Here is a 14,833-nt window from a genome sequence, read left to right on the forward strand (position 1 = left end):
AGGAACCGTCTCAAGAATGTGTTCCCCACTTTTATGCCTTTAAATCAGGGTTGGAGTATTCCAGGTGTGTGGCCATGGCCATGAACACCAGTAGAGGAGGGAACCAAGTGTCTCATTCTCTCTCCACAGTTGTGTGGTTGTAACCCCCCACTAGCTACATATTCATTCAATCTTTATTTAACCTCGTGAATCAATTGAGAGTAAGCTCTCATTTACAATGACGTATAATCACTCTATATTTGAACTTGTACTACAGGTGAGATAATCCTTTTTAATGGTCTCTCTCATTGCTGTGCAAGACTTGGGTGTTCTCCTGCTCTGAGTGCCCATTCTCCTATACCTCCCAGATCTACCTCCACAAGCACATCAAGAGGAGCCATGACAACCTCTGTCTCTGCTGAGGAAAACACAGAGCATTATGAAGTAGCCAGTGCCTTGGCGAAGGTGTTTGAGCAGCAGTCATCAATGGATTAACTCCCAAGACACAAGGAAGAGACAGCGCAACACACGCTATGACTCCAGTGACGAAGGTAATATAATAAAGTGCATTCAACAGTCCCAAAAGAGTACTACTTGAGTTGACTAATCTGAGCTAATTTACCTCTACTATATGTTCCAGTGCCCAGGCAGCCGGTCGGCAGAACTCAGACCAGACCAGCTATGCCAGGTGCCAGAGCCGGAAGGCCTGCTCTGCCAGTTATCAATGCAGGTATCCATGCATGTTTGTGTTGGTGAAATGTCTATGCATATTTGCACACTTACAGTTAACTCAGGACTGTCTGAAGACTCATGTACTCAGTTCACTAATTCGCTCATCTCACATCTCACTACTCGGCAGTAGATGTTCATCGCCCGGGTCCTTTGAGCCAAGGCGCTGTGAGCCCAGGCCCTTCAGCCCTTCAGACGTCCAGGCACGAGCAGCATGCATCAGCGATTAGCACCCCGGCCAGACCAGGTCAGGGTCTGACATGTCTCATGTCGAGTTGATTCTTCCCCTTATGCCAGAATCACTACGCCGCCAGCACCATAGTTTCCTGCTCATCCCTTTATCCTCTGGTTTTCAGGTAGTTCTCTGATGCCATCGCCTGTGAGACCAACAGGTCCAGCAGGGTTGCCATCAAGCTCTGCAGATGCTGGTATGCTGAATTTTGTGAACTACTTCATGCTGCATGTAGGGATATACTTTGAGCTGAATATCCATTATGGGACCGTACAATTACTTATAGCCACATCTGTGTTTAATATCCAGACTTCCAGAGGATGATGTGTCAGCAGTTCTCCAGCGTCATGCAGAGTCTGAGGGAGATGGCACAGACAATGATGAGGCTGGAGCAGAGACTGGAGCAGAGACTGTCCGGCGAGTCTGCAGACAGCTATCGGGGAGCAGTACTGGATGACCTGCACCCTGCTAAAACGGAGGAGGAGCTGCTGGTCTTGGAGGAGCAGCTGAAGGACAAGGATCATCAAAGGAAGATGGTGAGTAACTTCAAGGCAGAACTTTGTTCCTTATTTTTGCAGAGAAGTGTTAAGGAAATGTAAAAGTAAATGATTGTCTTTATGTTTTGCAGACACGATATCTGAGTTCCATTGGCGGCAAAGATCTGCCAGATGTGGTCCGGTGGGTGCTGTCAGCCATTGCCATACACAGAGTGTGGTGTGTCTACAGCGTCCATGGGAAGAGGGGGAAGAAGCCTCTGAAGAATATGACCCTCTACAATGTCATATTACGTAAGGGATTGTTCATATTTTCGCAAAATAATACATTGTCTTTGCTTCATGCCATGTGCATTGAAACCATTCCCTTTTTGGTTAAAAGGTGCAGTTATGGCCTGTAAGCCAAGCACCACTGTGACGGAGGTGTCTGCCCAGCTGCAGGAGATGCTGAAACATGCCCCTGCTCGATGCAAAAAGGTATGTGATGTCAGGCAGTTAATTTTCTCGTATCCAGTGACATGGCACGCTTCCAATGAACGTATGCGACTTGCTTTTACAGCCATTTCATTATGTCCTTAGGCATCTGCTCCAGCCCAGCTGACCTCCCCAGCCCAGCCCCTGACCGCAGCTCCAGCCCTGACCACAGTGGAGTATTCAGATGAGGATGACCTCTTCTGCCCAGACCCTCGATTCAGATGTGGGTGACCCCCAGCCCGTCTCCCTAAACCTGCCTTTCCAGCCTGCAAGGATGGATGCCTTTTTTGTAAATAGTTTTTGTAAATTTTAACCTTTTTTTTGTGGGATACAACGGTCTGTTCCCGGTCTGCCTGCCACAGAATGCGCACTGTTTCATTTTTGTTTTTAGAACTTTTGCAATTGTCAGATAATGGGTTGCTAGCCAGAGCTTGTACATGCTTTTTTTTGCTTTTCTGGCTATGCGTAATGTGACAGACCGTAAACCTCATCCTTGTAAATATGTATACTTTTAATTTGTAATGTACTTTGTGTAATAAAATGTTCTAAACTGTTCAGTCTTATATTGGTTTGTATCATAATGCTTGCTGCTATATCCCCATATAGCATTAATTCGTTTTTGTACTGGTAAATGCTAAATATAGCCAGTGGTACTGCAAATGCTAAATATAGCCAGTGGTACTGCAAATGCTAAATATAGCCAGTGGTACTGCAAATGCTAAATATAGCCAGTGGTCAGGGTTTAGTAAGTAAGTGACCATATTTGCACCGTGCGAAAAAGACGTGCAGACCAAGTCATATAAATACCTGTAAATCTAGTGTCAGCCAAGTGAGTTTATTACGGAAGTTCCTGCCCACGTTTTTTGCACGCGGCCGCACCGTATTTGCACCGTGCGAAAAAGACGTGCAGACCAAGTCATATAAATACCTGTTAATCTCATGGAGGTATAATATAACTGGAGACGGCATTGAAAATGGCTGCCTATTCATTTCAATGAAAGTTGCTCACCGGCGCATGAAGCCATTTGACGTAGTGGCCAAAGCCCGGTATTGCAAGTCACCTCACGGCATGCGGCCCAAGAACCTTATTTCCCATGTTAGTGGATGATGATAGATAGGGCTAGAAAAGGAAAACAAAATTTTTCTCGGTATCATTCAGCATCAGAGACCAATCTAATCAATATAAACTTTTAATTCAATGGGGTTTTGTTTGTTTTTGAAGCCACCAATACCTGTATCGAGCCATTTGAAACATGTGCTGTGCACGAGCCTCGGGGACGCTGGTCGCGCGTTCGTGAGTCCTGCGAGCTCGGGAAAGCACGTCACCATAGGAAGACCCGCCCTACTCTGCCTCTGATTGGATAGGAAGTCATGTAATGACGTCGGCTAACATGCTAAGCTTTTAGCAATGAAGCTGCTACGATGATGCTAATCATAGATATGAATGTATGTCTATGATGATCATGACATGTGGTTACTTTAGGACATCGTTGGAAAAGATCTAGAGGGTAAGTGGGTCAATGTTGAATAACTTAGCTAACATTATCTAATGTTACATTTCTTTATATTAACATCAACTATATTGATAGGCTAGCTATGCTAACGGTAGCTAATGCTAACGGCTTAGGGTTAACGTTAGTTAACGCTAACGTTACGTTCGGAGGTCTCATGTATTTCAATTTTAACATAATGTTGAGCATGATCAATGTGACATTGTTCATACATTGATTACAGTCTGTAATCTTGTCTGGCATTATTTAGCTATAATGGGCTGATGCTACTATAGCATTTGCCACATTATACATCAAATTAATCAAGCATAGTTAGTGTTATTACCTGAAGGCATTATTACCATTGCAAGTAAGCATGCCATGTATATGCCATGCCTGGAAATCAAATTAATAGTGTAATTCCTCCCCATCATAGCTCATTGTACACTGATATAATCATTCTCCTTGCCTTTGCTAATACTCATCTCTTTTATCAAACTTTGTGCTAGGAAAGAAATCTGGCTGTGATTCGGCGCTAGTGCTCATCCAGGCTGTTGTCATCTCCCGCCTGGACTCCTGCAACTCCCTACTTGCTGCCATCCTGCAACGTTGGCCATCAGACTCCTGGAGAAAGCTGCTGCTGACCTGGTGTTCAACAGCCCCATGCTCTTCCACAAAACTTCCCTACTCCGTTCTCTGCACTGGCTCCCTGCGCTGTCCCATCCAGTTTAGGACTGTGGTTCAAGCCTACAGGGCAAATGAACAGCTCCCTCCGACCTCCAGGCTGTGGTCAAGCTCTGCTGCCTTGAGGTGATTGATTCCCCAGTTGCTCCAAGCCCCCCTACGGCAGATTGGCGTGGCCATGGCTTTTTTCTGTCCTGGCCTCACAGTGGTGGGAACTGTCCACTGATGTCAGTACAGCAGAGTCGCTGCCCATCTTTCGCCGCATGCTGAAAATTCACCTGTTCAAGATGTGCCCTGGACCCTTCCTTTTAACACCTATTTTATTTGTTCTTGTACTTTGTCTTTAGCAACAGGTTAAGCTCTTAGACGCTTGTTTAGAAAGGAGATGCACTTATGAGTTCTAGCGAGCAGTGGTACTGTAGTGAAGCTGCAGTGTCACTAATGAAAGACTAATGGGGTGCACCTGAACTGGGCCGCTGACAGAGGCTCTGATCACCCTCGGCTGGACTTGATTGCTGAGGGGTGGACTAAGAAAGCAGAGCCAGTCGGGCAGTCTGGGGAGCGGAGCTTCATTTCCGTCAGGGCAACTAGTCTGACGAAGCAATTGTTAACTTGCACTCACGGGAGAGGATAACATGCCTGTCTAGCCCAGCTTAAACTATGCGTCCATGTACCAGTGTGCAGACTCAGGGTGATATCTAGTGTGTTTGCAATTGAGTGTGCCTGCCTATACAGGGTGATCCAGTGTGGACTTGATTGATGTTGCACATGGGCGATTGGAACTAAACTAACCTTGCGTTGCATTTGTCTTTCTCTCTTTGGCTCTATCGTGTCCACTCTGCTGGCGCTGATGGATGGGTTGGACAGTCAAGGGGAGCCAGTGGTCCAGTTCCTGTTCATGCTTGGTTGTTGCCTACTCACCTTCCCATCTCCTGCATCACCTGCCACCTGTCTCCGCTCTGCCCAGCTGCACCTCATCCCTCATTACTCTTAGCATTAATACCAGTCAATTTCCCTTGGTTCTCTGTAAGATCATCCAGTCATCTACCAAGTCTGCTCAGCTCTTCTGTCTGCCATATTTTAAGTTGTTTATTGAAATTGAGTTAAAGTAGTTTGTATGGGTCAAGCATCCTCCAGTTTGTATGACTCAAGATCTGTTTACTGCCATGTATATGGTTCACACATACTAGAAATTTGACTAGGGTTAAGGCATACACTGGTGACATGTTTTTAATTGTTTTGTGATCACTGTCTTTGTGATATTTTCTGATGACCAAGCCTTTGATCTAAGCAGAGCCTTAGCACATTATGGAGGAACCATGTCCCTTTCTTTTACCGATCCCTGAAAGCAAGACCTGTGAATGTCCTGAACAGTGTGGTGGCCACATTTGTTGGGAATTTGGGTGGAAATAGTGTTGAACATCATTGCATAGTTTGACTGCCATTTCATACCAACAATAAGAGAAAGTGGAGAAGTAGGCTATACCTAGAAAATACTATAGGTGTGCAATTCGTTTGTACAGTCTGGTAGTTAAATGGTTAAAAATAGGCAAGCAATAACATTGGAGGGAAATGTATACTGACACTGATTGTTTCAGAAATGGTCTGAGACAAAATAATGAAATGTTATACATCAGTATTGTGAAACACTGAACATATTTTAATGACTGACAAGGAGAGAGGAAACAGTACAAGTTAATCAATAATAACTAGGCTCACTATGAACAGTGTGTATTATTGGCTCTGTTCTGACATCAGTGCACAGTTCATTCCACCACTGTGAGGCCAGGACAGAAAAGAGCCATGGCCGTTACAATCTGCCGTAGGGGGGCTTGGAGCAACTGGGGAACAAATCACCTCAAGGCAGCAGAGCTTGACCACAGCCTGGAGGTCGGAGGGAGCTGTTCATTTGCCCTGTAGACTTGCACCACAGTCCTAAACTGGATGGGACAGCGCAGGGAGCCTGTGCTGAGAACGGAGTAGGGAAGTTTTGTGGAAGAGCATGGGGCTGTTGAACAACAGGTCAGCAGCAGCTTTCTCCAGGAGTCTGATGGCCAACGCTGCAGGATGGCAGCAAGTAGGGAGTTGCAGGAGTCCAGGCGGGAGATGACAACAGCCTGGATGAGCACTAGCGACGAATCACAGCCAGATTTCTTTCCTAGCACAAAGTTTGATAAAAGAGATGAGTATTAGCAAAGGCAAGGAGAATGATTATATCAGTGTACAATGAGCTATGATGGGGAAGAATTACACTATTAATTTGATTTCCAGGCATGGCATATACATGGCATGCTTACTTGCAATGGTAATAATGCCTTCAGGTAATAACACTAACTATGCTTGATTAATTTGATGTATAATGTGACAAATGCTATAGTAGCATCAGCCCACTATAGCTAAATAATGCCAGACAAGATTACAGACTGTAATCAATGTATGAACAATGTCACATTGATCATGCTCAACATTATGTTAAAATTGAAATACATCAGACCTCCGAACGTAACGTGAGCGTTAGCTACCGTTAGCATAGCTCCCTAGCCTATCAATATAGTTGATGTTAATATAAGAAATGTAACATTAGATAATGTTAGCTAAGTTATTCAACATTGACCCACTTACCCTCTAGATCTTTTCCAACGATGTCCTAAAGTAACCACATGTCATGATCATTTGCATCATAGACATACGTTCATATCTATGATTAGCATCATCGTAGCAGCTTCATTGCTAAAAGCTTAGCATGTTAGCCGACGTCATTACATGACTTCCTATCCAATCAGAGGCAGAGTAGGGCGGGTCTTCCTATGGTGACGTGCTTTCCCGAGCTCGCAGGACTCACGAACGAGCGACCAGCGTCCCCGAGGCTCGTGCACAGCACATGTTTCAAATGGGCTCGTTACAGGTATTGGTGGCTTCAAAAACAAACAAAACCCCATTGAATTAAAAGTTTATATTGATTAGATTGGTCTCTGATGCTGAATGATACCGAGAAAAATGTTGTTTTCCTTTTCTAGCCCTATCTATCATCATCCACTAACATGGGAAATAAGGTTCTTGGGCCGCATGCCGTGACGTGCCTTGCAATACCGGGCTTGGCCTGAAAGCCCATGGTGGCTTCAATGCGCCAAGCTGATCCTGGGGGCTTGGTTAATCTAGTGCATGGATGTATTATATAAACTGGATACAGCCACTCCATTCACTGGCCGCTATCAACAATGAAGCCCTATTGAACCGCGCCATCTTGGCAAAATTTGTAGTCATTTGACTATTTCCGGTGACTTTTGACTTGCGCAGTTGTGCTTTTCTGGCCTTCCGGTGACTTTTGACTTGCGCAGTTGAGCTTCTCTGGCCGACGCGCGTCCACGAAAAAGTTCACATTTATCTGAAATGTAGACGCACGTTCCCGGCTCTCTCCGCTTTGATTTAGCAATGAAAACCGGCTTGCATATTAACCTGTTTTTGTCAAATATATCAATTGGAGAAATTATTTTTTCATCCAGGCATCTTAGTTTTAACAGGTTAAATATAATTGAACATGTTTTGTTTGCTAGTAGATGGTATTCATTCCGTTCGCGATAACGTTATTGCAGCCAGGCTAAATTCCTCCAGGGAGCCAGTGACCGGCGAGTTGAAGAGCTTCACTCCCCGCCAGCAGGAGCTCTGGCCGCGGCTACCGCATCTCGGATAACCCGCTGAGTTCCTGGCTGCTATTTCACACTCGCCCTTGATCAATCCCAATACCGATCCATGGTAATAATGAATCAATCGTTCAGATCAGATCGGCAGTGCTGCATGCATGTTACAACATCATTGTTAGCTTTATTAACATAACCATAGCCTACATTTATCTCTCTAACGTTAGGCTATCCATCTTACACCAGTCGGCCATTCGATAGCTGGAAGCGGTCAACGCCAACGTTGACTGAAAACACCCAAACTCAGTGTATCGTTTCATCTTCATGCTACACATCAACTCCTTTACATTGTATGTGAATAAATTCCTGTTATTCTAAAAATATCCCATTTCTGTCCATTCCTGGAAAAGGCTAATAATTGCTGTCAAATGATCACTCCAGTTTATCAACGTATCCCACTACCATTTCAACTATGCACAGGAGATTGTCTTATATATATATGTGTGTGTATGGAGCAATTGTTTTTAATGTCCGACTTTTGTCTGTGCTGTTCAGTAAATGTGCATCTGTCCTAATTTATTGTAGCCTATCTACTACACAACCTAGTTCAAATTTATGAATCTTCCGCGGCGTGATCATTTCCAAACCAAATTGCGGGGGGGGGCATTAAAAGCATTACAAATTAGACATTAAAAGCATTAAAACGAAATGTGAAACAGCATGACAACATACATATTCCTTGATTATTTGTATGCTGTGTTGTCCCGTCTGAGTTTGTCCTGTTCGTGATTGGTCTCGTGTTCCCACTCGATAGGCTTGCACCTTGACGTTGGTGAGTGGGCTTTAAACCAAGACGGGCTGTATGTGTATGTGTGTATGTATGTGGTTTGTGTGTCATATTCTATTATTGAAATGTAATAACAGAAACAGGGTGCCTCCTCTTATCCTCACAGCTCAAGCCATTTTTAGGAGACCAGTTCACACCTCAACCAGACCTGCTGCTGTTTAGGACCTGCTTTAAGCCCTTTTTTGTGGTGTCCGTTTTCTGTGTTCTGTGTCAAGTAAGCCAACCCACCTTCAATGCAGTGTAGCCTCCACATTTGAATGGTTACAGCAGTCTTGTCGTCTACAAGCAACAGTCTCTGGCTTTGCATGGCAATTTATGTAGTATCCGACTTCTACAAATGCTGTACTTTTTTGTACTGTAAGTAACCCCTCAATTATTCAATTTTACTGGGGAGCAGTGACCATAGCCTACTTGCCAACCCTCCTGACTTCCGCGGGAGATTCATAAATTTGAACTAGGTTGTGTAGTAGATAGGCTACAATAAATTAGGACAGATGCACATTTACTGAACAGCACAGACAAAAGTCGGACATTAAAAACAATTGCTCCATACACACATATATATATATATATAATGTTTCACATTTCGTTTTAATGCTTTTAATGTCTAATTTGTAATGCTTTTAATGCCCCCCCCCCCCCCCCCCCCCCCGCAATTTGGTTTGGAAATGCTCCCTATTTCTGAGGTCCCAAGGTTGGTGAGTATGGCAAGCTATAAGCTATTAATACAAGCATACCGCTCAAAAAGGGCTTAATACATACAACAAACTGATCAGGCTAATCATTTTTTAATGAAAATGACCACAAGACAACCTCCTGTGCATAGTTGAAATGGTAGTGGGATACGGTGATAAACTGGAGTGATCATTTGACAGCAATTATTAGCCTTTTCCAGGAATGGACAGAAATGGGATATTTTTAGAATAACAGGAATTTATTCACATACAATGTAAAGGAGTTGATGTGTAGCATGAAGATGAAACGATACACTGAGTTTGGGTGTTTTCAGTCAACGTTGGCGTTGACCGCTTCCAGCTATCGAATGGCCGACTGGTGTAAGATGGATAGCCTAACGTTAGAGAGATAAATGTAGGCTATGGTTATGTTAATAAAGCTAACAATGATGTTGTAACATGCATGCAGCACTGCCGATCTGATCTGAACGATTGATTCATTATTACCATGGATCGGTATTGGGATTGATCAAGGGCGAATGTGAAATAGCAGCCACGAACTCAGCGGGTTTTCCGAGATGCGGTAGCCGCGGCCAGAGCTCCTGCTGGCGGGGAGTGAAGCTCTTCAACTCGCCGGTCACTGGCTCCCTGGAGGAATTTAGCCTGGCTGCAATAACGTTATCGCGAACGGAATGAATACCATCTACTAGCAAACAAAACATGTTCAATTATATTTAACCTGTTAAAACTAAGATGCCAGGATCAAAAAATAATTTCTCCAATTGATATATTTGACAAAAACAGGTTAATATGCAAGCCGGTTTTCATTGCTAAATCAAAGCGGGGAGAGCAGAGAGAGCCGGGAACGCGCGTCTACATTTCAGATAAATGTGAACTTTTTCGTGGACGCGCGTCGGCCAGAGAAGCTCAACTGCGCAAGTCAAAAGTCACCGGAAATAGCCAAGTGACTACAAATCTAGCCAAGATGGCGCGGTTCAATAGGCCTTCACTTTAGATTTCGATTCCTGGGGGCTTGATCTGGGCTGCGTTCCGAATCGCCTACTACCCTACTATATAGTATGCCAAAACAGAAAGTAGTATGTCCCAATACATAGTATGCCACATGCAGTATGGCAAAAATGCCAGGATGTGATACTACATCCGGTCGTATTTTGCAGTATGCACGCCAGCAGTCTTCTCTGCCTATTCTGACCCACAATCCTGTGCGCAGCGGAAATTACGTCACGTGCGAGTCGCGCTGGAGGCTTTATTATGAATCCTGCGGCGCGCAGACAGATGTGCAAGCGGCAGCGCATTCAAGTGTTAGTACAGTAACGTCACTACATATTTGTAGCGACTCGTGTTGTGTGTATAATTGAAACATTAAAAGATACTATTGCTGCACGAAGCTAAGTGGATAAATGAGCGCAAATGTAAACCTATAACCTCAGCCAGTGGCCTAGTGGTATCTATAGTGGTAGCTACTAGCGTAACTTACTTCTGTAACATCAACTAGCCAGCTAGTTAGCTAGCTAGCTATGTGGTGCACTGAAGTTAACAACGTTACCTCTCACTCTTCTCATCATTCGTCAAATTTGCCAAAAAGCAGAATGCAAGCCAAGTCAGTATAGCTAGCTATGTAAGGTACGACATACCAATTCAGCTCACCAGAAAATAGTTTGCTGTTAATGCACGAGCCTATCCAGGACGTCAGTTAGCTAACGTTAACTAGGTAGTTGAAGTACTAGTCAGTCAACTGCTTTGTCTCACTGGAAAACATCATTAATTTGTTAGGGACAGATGAACATACTGAGCAACTCATCCAGTGGAGGATGGAGAAGGAGGAGCTGTTCACTGGGAAGAGAAATGCAGCAATAAAGGGGTTTGAGTGAGTAACACTTGACCCTATTTTACGAAATGTGATGAAAGGAGCATTTGTCATTGCTGGGCATGTTCCTTGTCCCCTTAGGATGTTTGTGGTTGAGCTTGGCTTGGAGGGGAAGGTGACACCAGCCACCATAAAAAAGAAATGGGAGAACCTCAAACTAAAATAGAAAGTCAGTCACCAGTGTTGTGTGTATGCCTTCGATTAGCCATTTACTATGCTTTAGTGTCATTAACTAATCCTGTCATCTAATTTGCAGGATTTGAAGTGTCCTAAAACAGGGGTCAGCACAGAGGGAGGGGAGGCAACAGCAGCCTCCTGGAAATGGTATGGGGTGATGGATGCTGCATTGGGCAGTAAGCCATCCATCACCCCACCATTGCTAATTTCATCAGCAAGCCAGGAGGCTGTTGAAGTCTAAACTCCCTCTGTGTCTGATCCCATTCCTGTGGAGGACGAGTGTCCTGCTGTACCACCACGAAAGAGAAGGAGGGAGGGAGGTCAGTCCAGTAGCCAGGTACTGGACTACCTTAGAGAGACGGAAAAGAGAGAGGCAAGACAGCAGGCACTAGAGGGGCAAAGGTATGAGGAGGCCAGGGGGAGAGAGGAGGCAGCCAGGGCTAGGGAGGAAGAGAGGTACCAGGAGAGCAGGAGGAGAGAGGAGAGAAGAGGAGGCCAGGAGGAGAGAGGAGGTGGCCAGAACAAGGTATGACAAATACAAGATGGTGTGGACTACTCCAGTCTCCCTCAGTATAACAAGATTGTGCTGTATTTTTACTCTTTTTTAAATCTTTAGTGTCTTTTACTTAATTACTTTTTACTGTACTATGCACTTTTGGGAGCTAGCAATTGCATTCCAGTGCATATTATACCTGTATGATGTGCACCTGACTAATAAAACTTACAAGGGAGGAGAGAAGAGACGAGGAGGCCAGGAGGAGAGAGGATGAGTCTCGGTCAAGAGAGGAGAGGCGGGAGGACCGCTTTTTGGCACTACTGGAGGCACTCGCCAAGAAATGATCATTTAGCTTTGTTTGTTTTGTTTGTCTTGTGTTGCAGCATGTTTAATTTTATTAGCTTCATTTGTTTGCTTAAAATGCCTCATTAAATGTTTCGACCAACTAACCTGTGCTTTCTTAGAGCTCAATCAGTCAAATATACTGTATCCTGAGTGTTGAATAATTGTTGACTGACGGGTAGCTTGGCCTCCACTGGACTTGAAATGGTCTTTCAAAGCATCCACACTTTTTCCTTCAAAGTTACAGGTGAAACTGGGACAAAGTGATGTGTGGATTACACAGTACACAATACACAAGTCATGATTGATCATTAGATGTAGTTATGATTGATCATTGGATTTATACATCACACGTGTTAAACAAAACATAATGCATAATGGTAGCTTGGGAAAATGAGGGTGACAATACAAAATGAAGAACAAATTAACAGGCATCAAGCTTGGTTTTGGTGAAGAAACAATGAGGTGTGATGCTGTGTATCCTAATGTTGGATCGTGTAATCGTGTTCTTGGAGAGCTGGAACACAGTCAAGTGGTGCAGACACTGCTGCAGCCAGGAGATCATCAAAGTAGAGCTGCAGGATGGGTGCATTGGGGTTCAACTGGCAATATGTTGTAGGGTGGACATCCTATGAATATGAGTATGGTGATTGAAGTGAAATGAATGGGAAATAAAAAGTTAACTTAATTGCATGAATGGTTTATTTCCAGTTTGAGATACAAGGACACTACATTACAACTGCAATGATCTGATTATATACTGTCACATATCAAAGTTAGTAAAATGTAGGTTCAGTCAACTAAGTTACACAACAGAATTGGCAATAATGTTTACACTGACGTTACTAAGTTAAATGTGAGGCTGCTTCACATGCAGACAGGACATAGAATGACAATGACTGAAATGCATTATGTAATTTTACTGACGTGGATAAATATCTTGATCAGGTTAAAATGTACAATTCAGTTCAAACTACATACATTGCAAAGGAACAACAGGAGAGCTCTTGTCCTCCGACGGTATTGGCGTCTCTGGCGTTCTCGTGCATCTGCAAGGGATTTACTGCGCCAACCATCTCGAATCTTGCGCGTCTCTGCGGACAGCTGTGGGCGAATGTCGCTTTATGGACTGCGACGGATGTGGTCAGCTTTCAGGGCGCAATGTTATGACAGAGTAGTATGTCCCAATTGGATGCCTACTGCTTGCAAAGTACGTACTTTCTGAGGGCAGCTGTAGTAGGTACTAGTAGTAAGTAGTAGAAGTATGCGATTCGGAACGCAGCCCTAGTGTCAGCCAAGTGAGTTTATAACGGAGGTTCCTGCCCACGTGATCACGTGCGTTCTTTGCACGCGGCCGCAACTTCGGAATGACGTGTCGTTCTTACGTAGCGTCTACTAAACGGCAGATCTCGCGTTTCCGTAAATGGCCGCGTAATTTCCGCACACGGCGCAGACGAATCGTCACCTATAGCGGCCGTATGTCGAACGTTTGCGCAACCTGCGTGTGTTAGTAGGGTTAGCTCATAAATTGAGTACCCAGTACTATGTATGGCATGGCTTTAACCCCCTCTTTTCTTGAATACTGTAGGTCCAGCAGATGCAAAAATGAAAAGGAAGGAGAAAAGTGGTGGCATAGCCAGCTTTTTTCAACCCAAAAAAACAAAGACAGGAGGGGAGTCAGACAAAGGCGAAGAGCAGAGTAAGGGACAGGAGAACAGTCAAGGAAGAGAAGAGAAAAGCATGAATAAGGGAGGAATGAGCCGTGAAGAACTGAGTGATGACTGTGAAGAACAAAACACCAGAGACCGAGACAGAGCCATTGAGAGAGAGAGAAGAAAGTGACTCAGAAAGAGGGGGAGAGCAGAACAGTGATGAAGAGAGGGACAATGATGGACAGACCGACAGGAGCAGTGGCACTCAGATCCATACTACAAGTCCAGCTGGACCTCATGGTACAGTATATTAGTTCACTGTTAACAGATTTCTATATAACATGGCTTTCATGTTCTCGGATATTGGCTAGTGTAGCCTGTGGTGTTGGTTCTTACTGTAGTCTACATGTTCAGAATTGTGCATGGTTTAGGCTGATTTAGTTAATGCAAGGTGCTTCACACTAGGCTGTGAGTGGCGGATGGAATTTGAGTAGGACAGTTGAATTGTTTAGTAAGTACTTATACAGTAGTAAATGAATTGCCCTAATTGCTTCTTTTCTCTCATTTTAGAAGTATCGAAATATAAAACTGATGGACCGATGCAGCCACATCTGAACGCCTTTCCACAAACCTTATGGGGAGGGGCAAGAAGATCTTTCCACAGTGAGTGGTATAAAGAGCATCCCTGGCTGGAATATTCTCAATCCAAGGATGCAGCATATTGCTTTGTATGCAGACATTTTGCCTCTTCAAATGCCCCTAAGAGTATTTACGCATCTGAAAATGGATATTCCATGGAAAAAGGCCACTTTTAGGGATAGTGGGTTTAATGTACATGCTAAGTCAGAGACACGTGAATGCAATGATTTCATGGGGTGAATACAAAATAATGGCTGAAAACAACACATCTGTCCTGGGAATGATGGGAGCTGAAAATCATTTCTATTAAAAACTGTACAACTGTAATTGTTCTAAGGTTTTATTGCATGCAAGGACTGGGTTAAGTGCTCGATAAGGTGATTTTACATTCTTATTAT

At 44.1% G+C, this 14,833-nt stretch overlaps 1 protein-coding gene across 1 annotated transcript; it reads left to right on the top strand.

The window, feature by feature from the left end:
* Positions 1 to 1,287: 1,287 nt before the first annotated feature.
* Positions 1,288 to 2,285, top strand: LOC311320260 (uncharacterized protein; the record flags this gene model as incomplete). Its single annotated transcript, XM_084451992.1, has 4 exons — positions 1,288 to 1,476; positions 1,569 to 1,728; positions 1,817 to 1,911; positions 2,014 to 2,285. The coding sequence occupies 4 exons, from the start codon at positions 1,288 to 1,290 to the stop codon at positions 2,137 to 2,139; spliced, it is 570 nt and encodes a 189-aa protein (XP_084308118.1). The 3' UTR covers positions 2,140 to 2,285.
* Positions 2,286 to 14,833: the final 12,548 nt, after the last annotated feature.

Source organism: Borostomias antarcticus (assembly GCF_949987555.1).
Source record: "Borostomias antarcticus genome assembly, chromosome: 17".
In the NCBI taxonomy this organism is placed as follows: Eukaryota; Metazoa; Chordata; class Actinopteri; order Stomiiformes; family Stomiidae; genus Borostomias; species Borostomias antarcticus.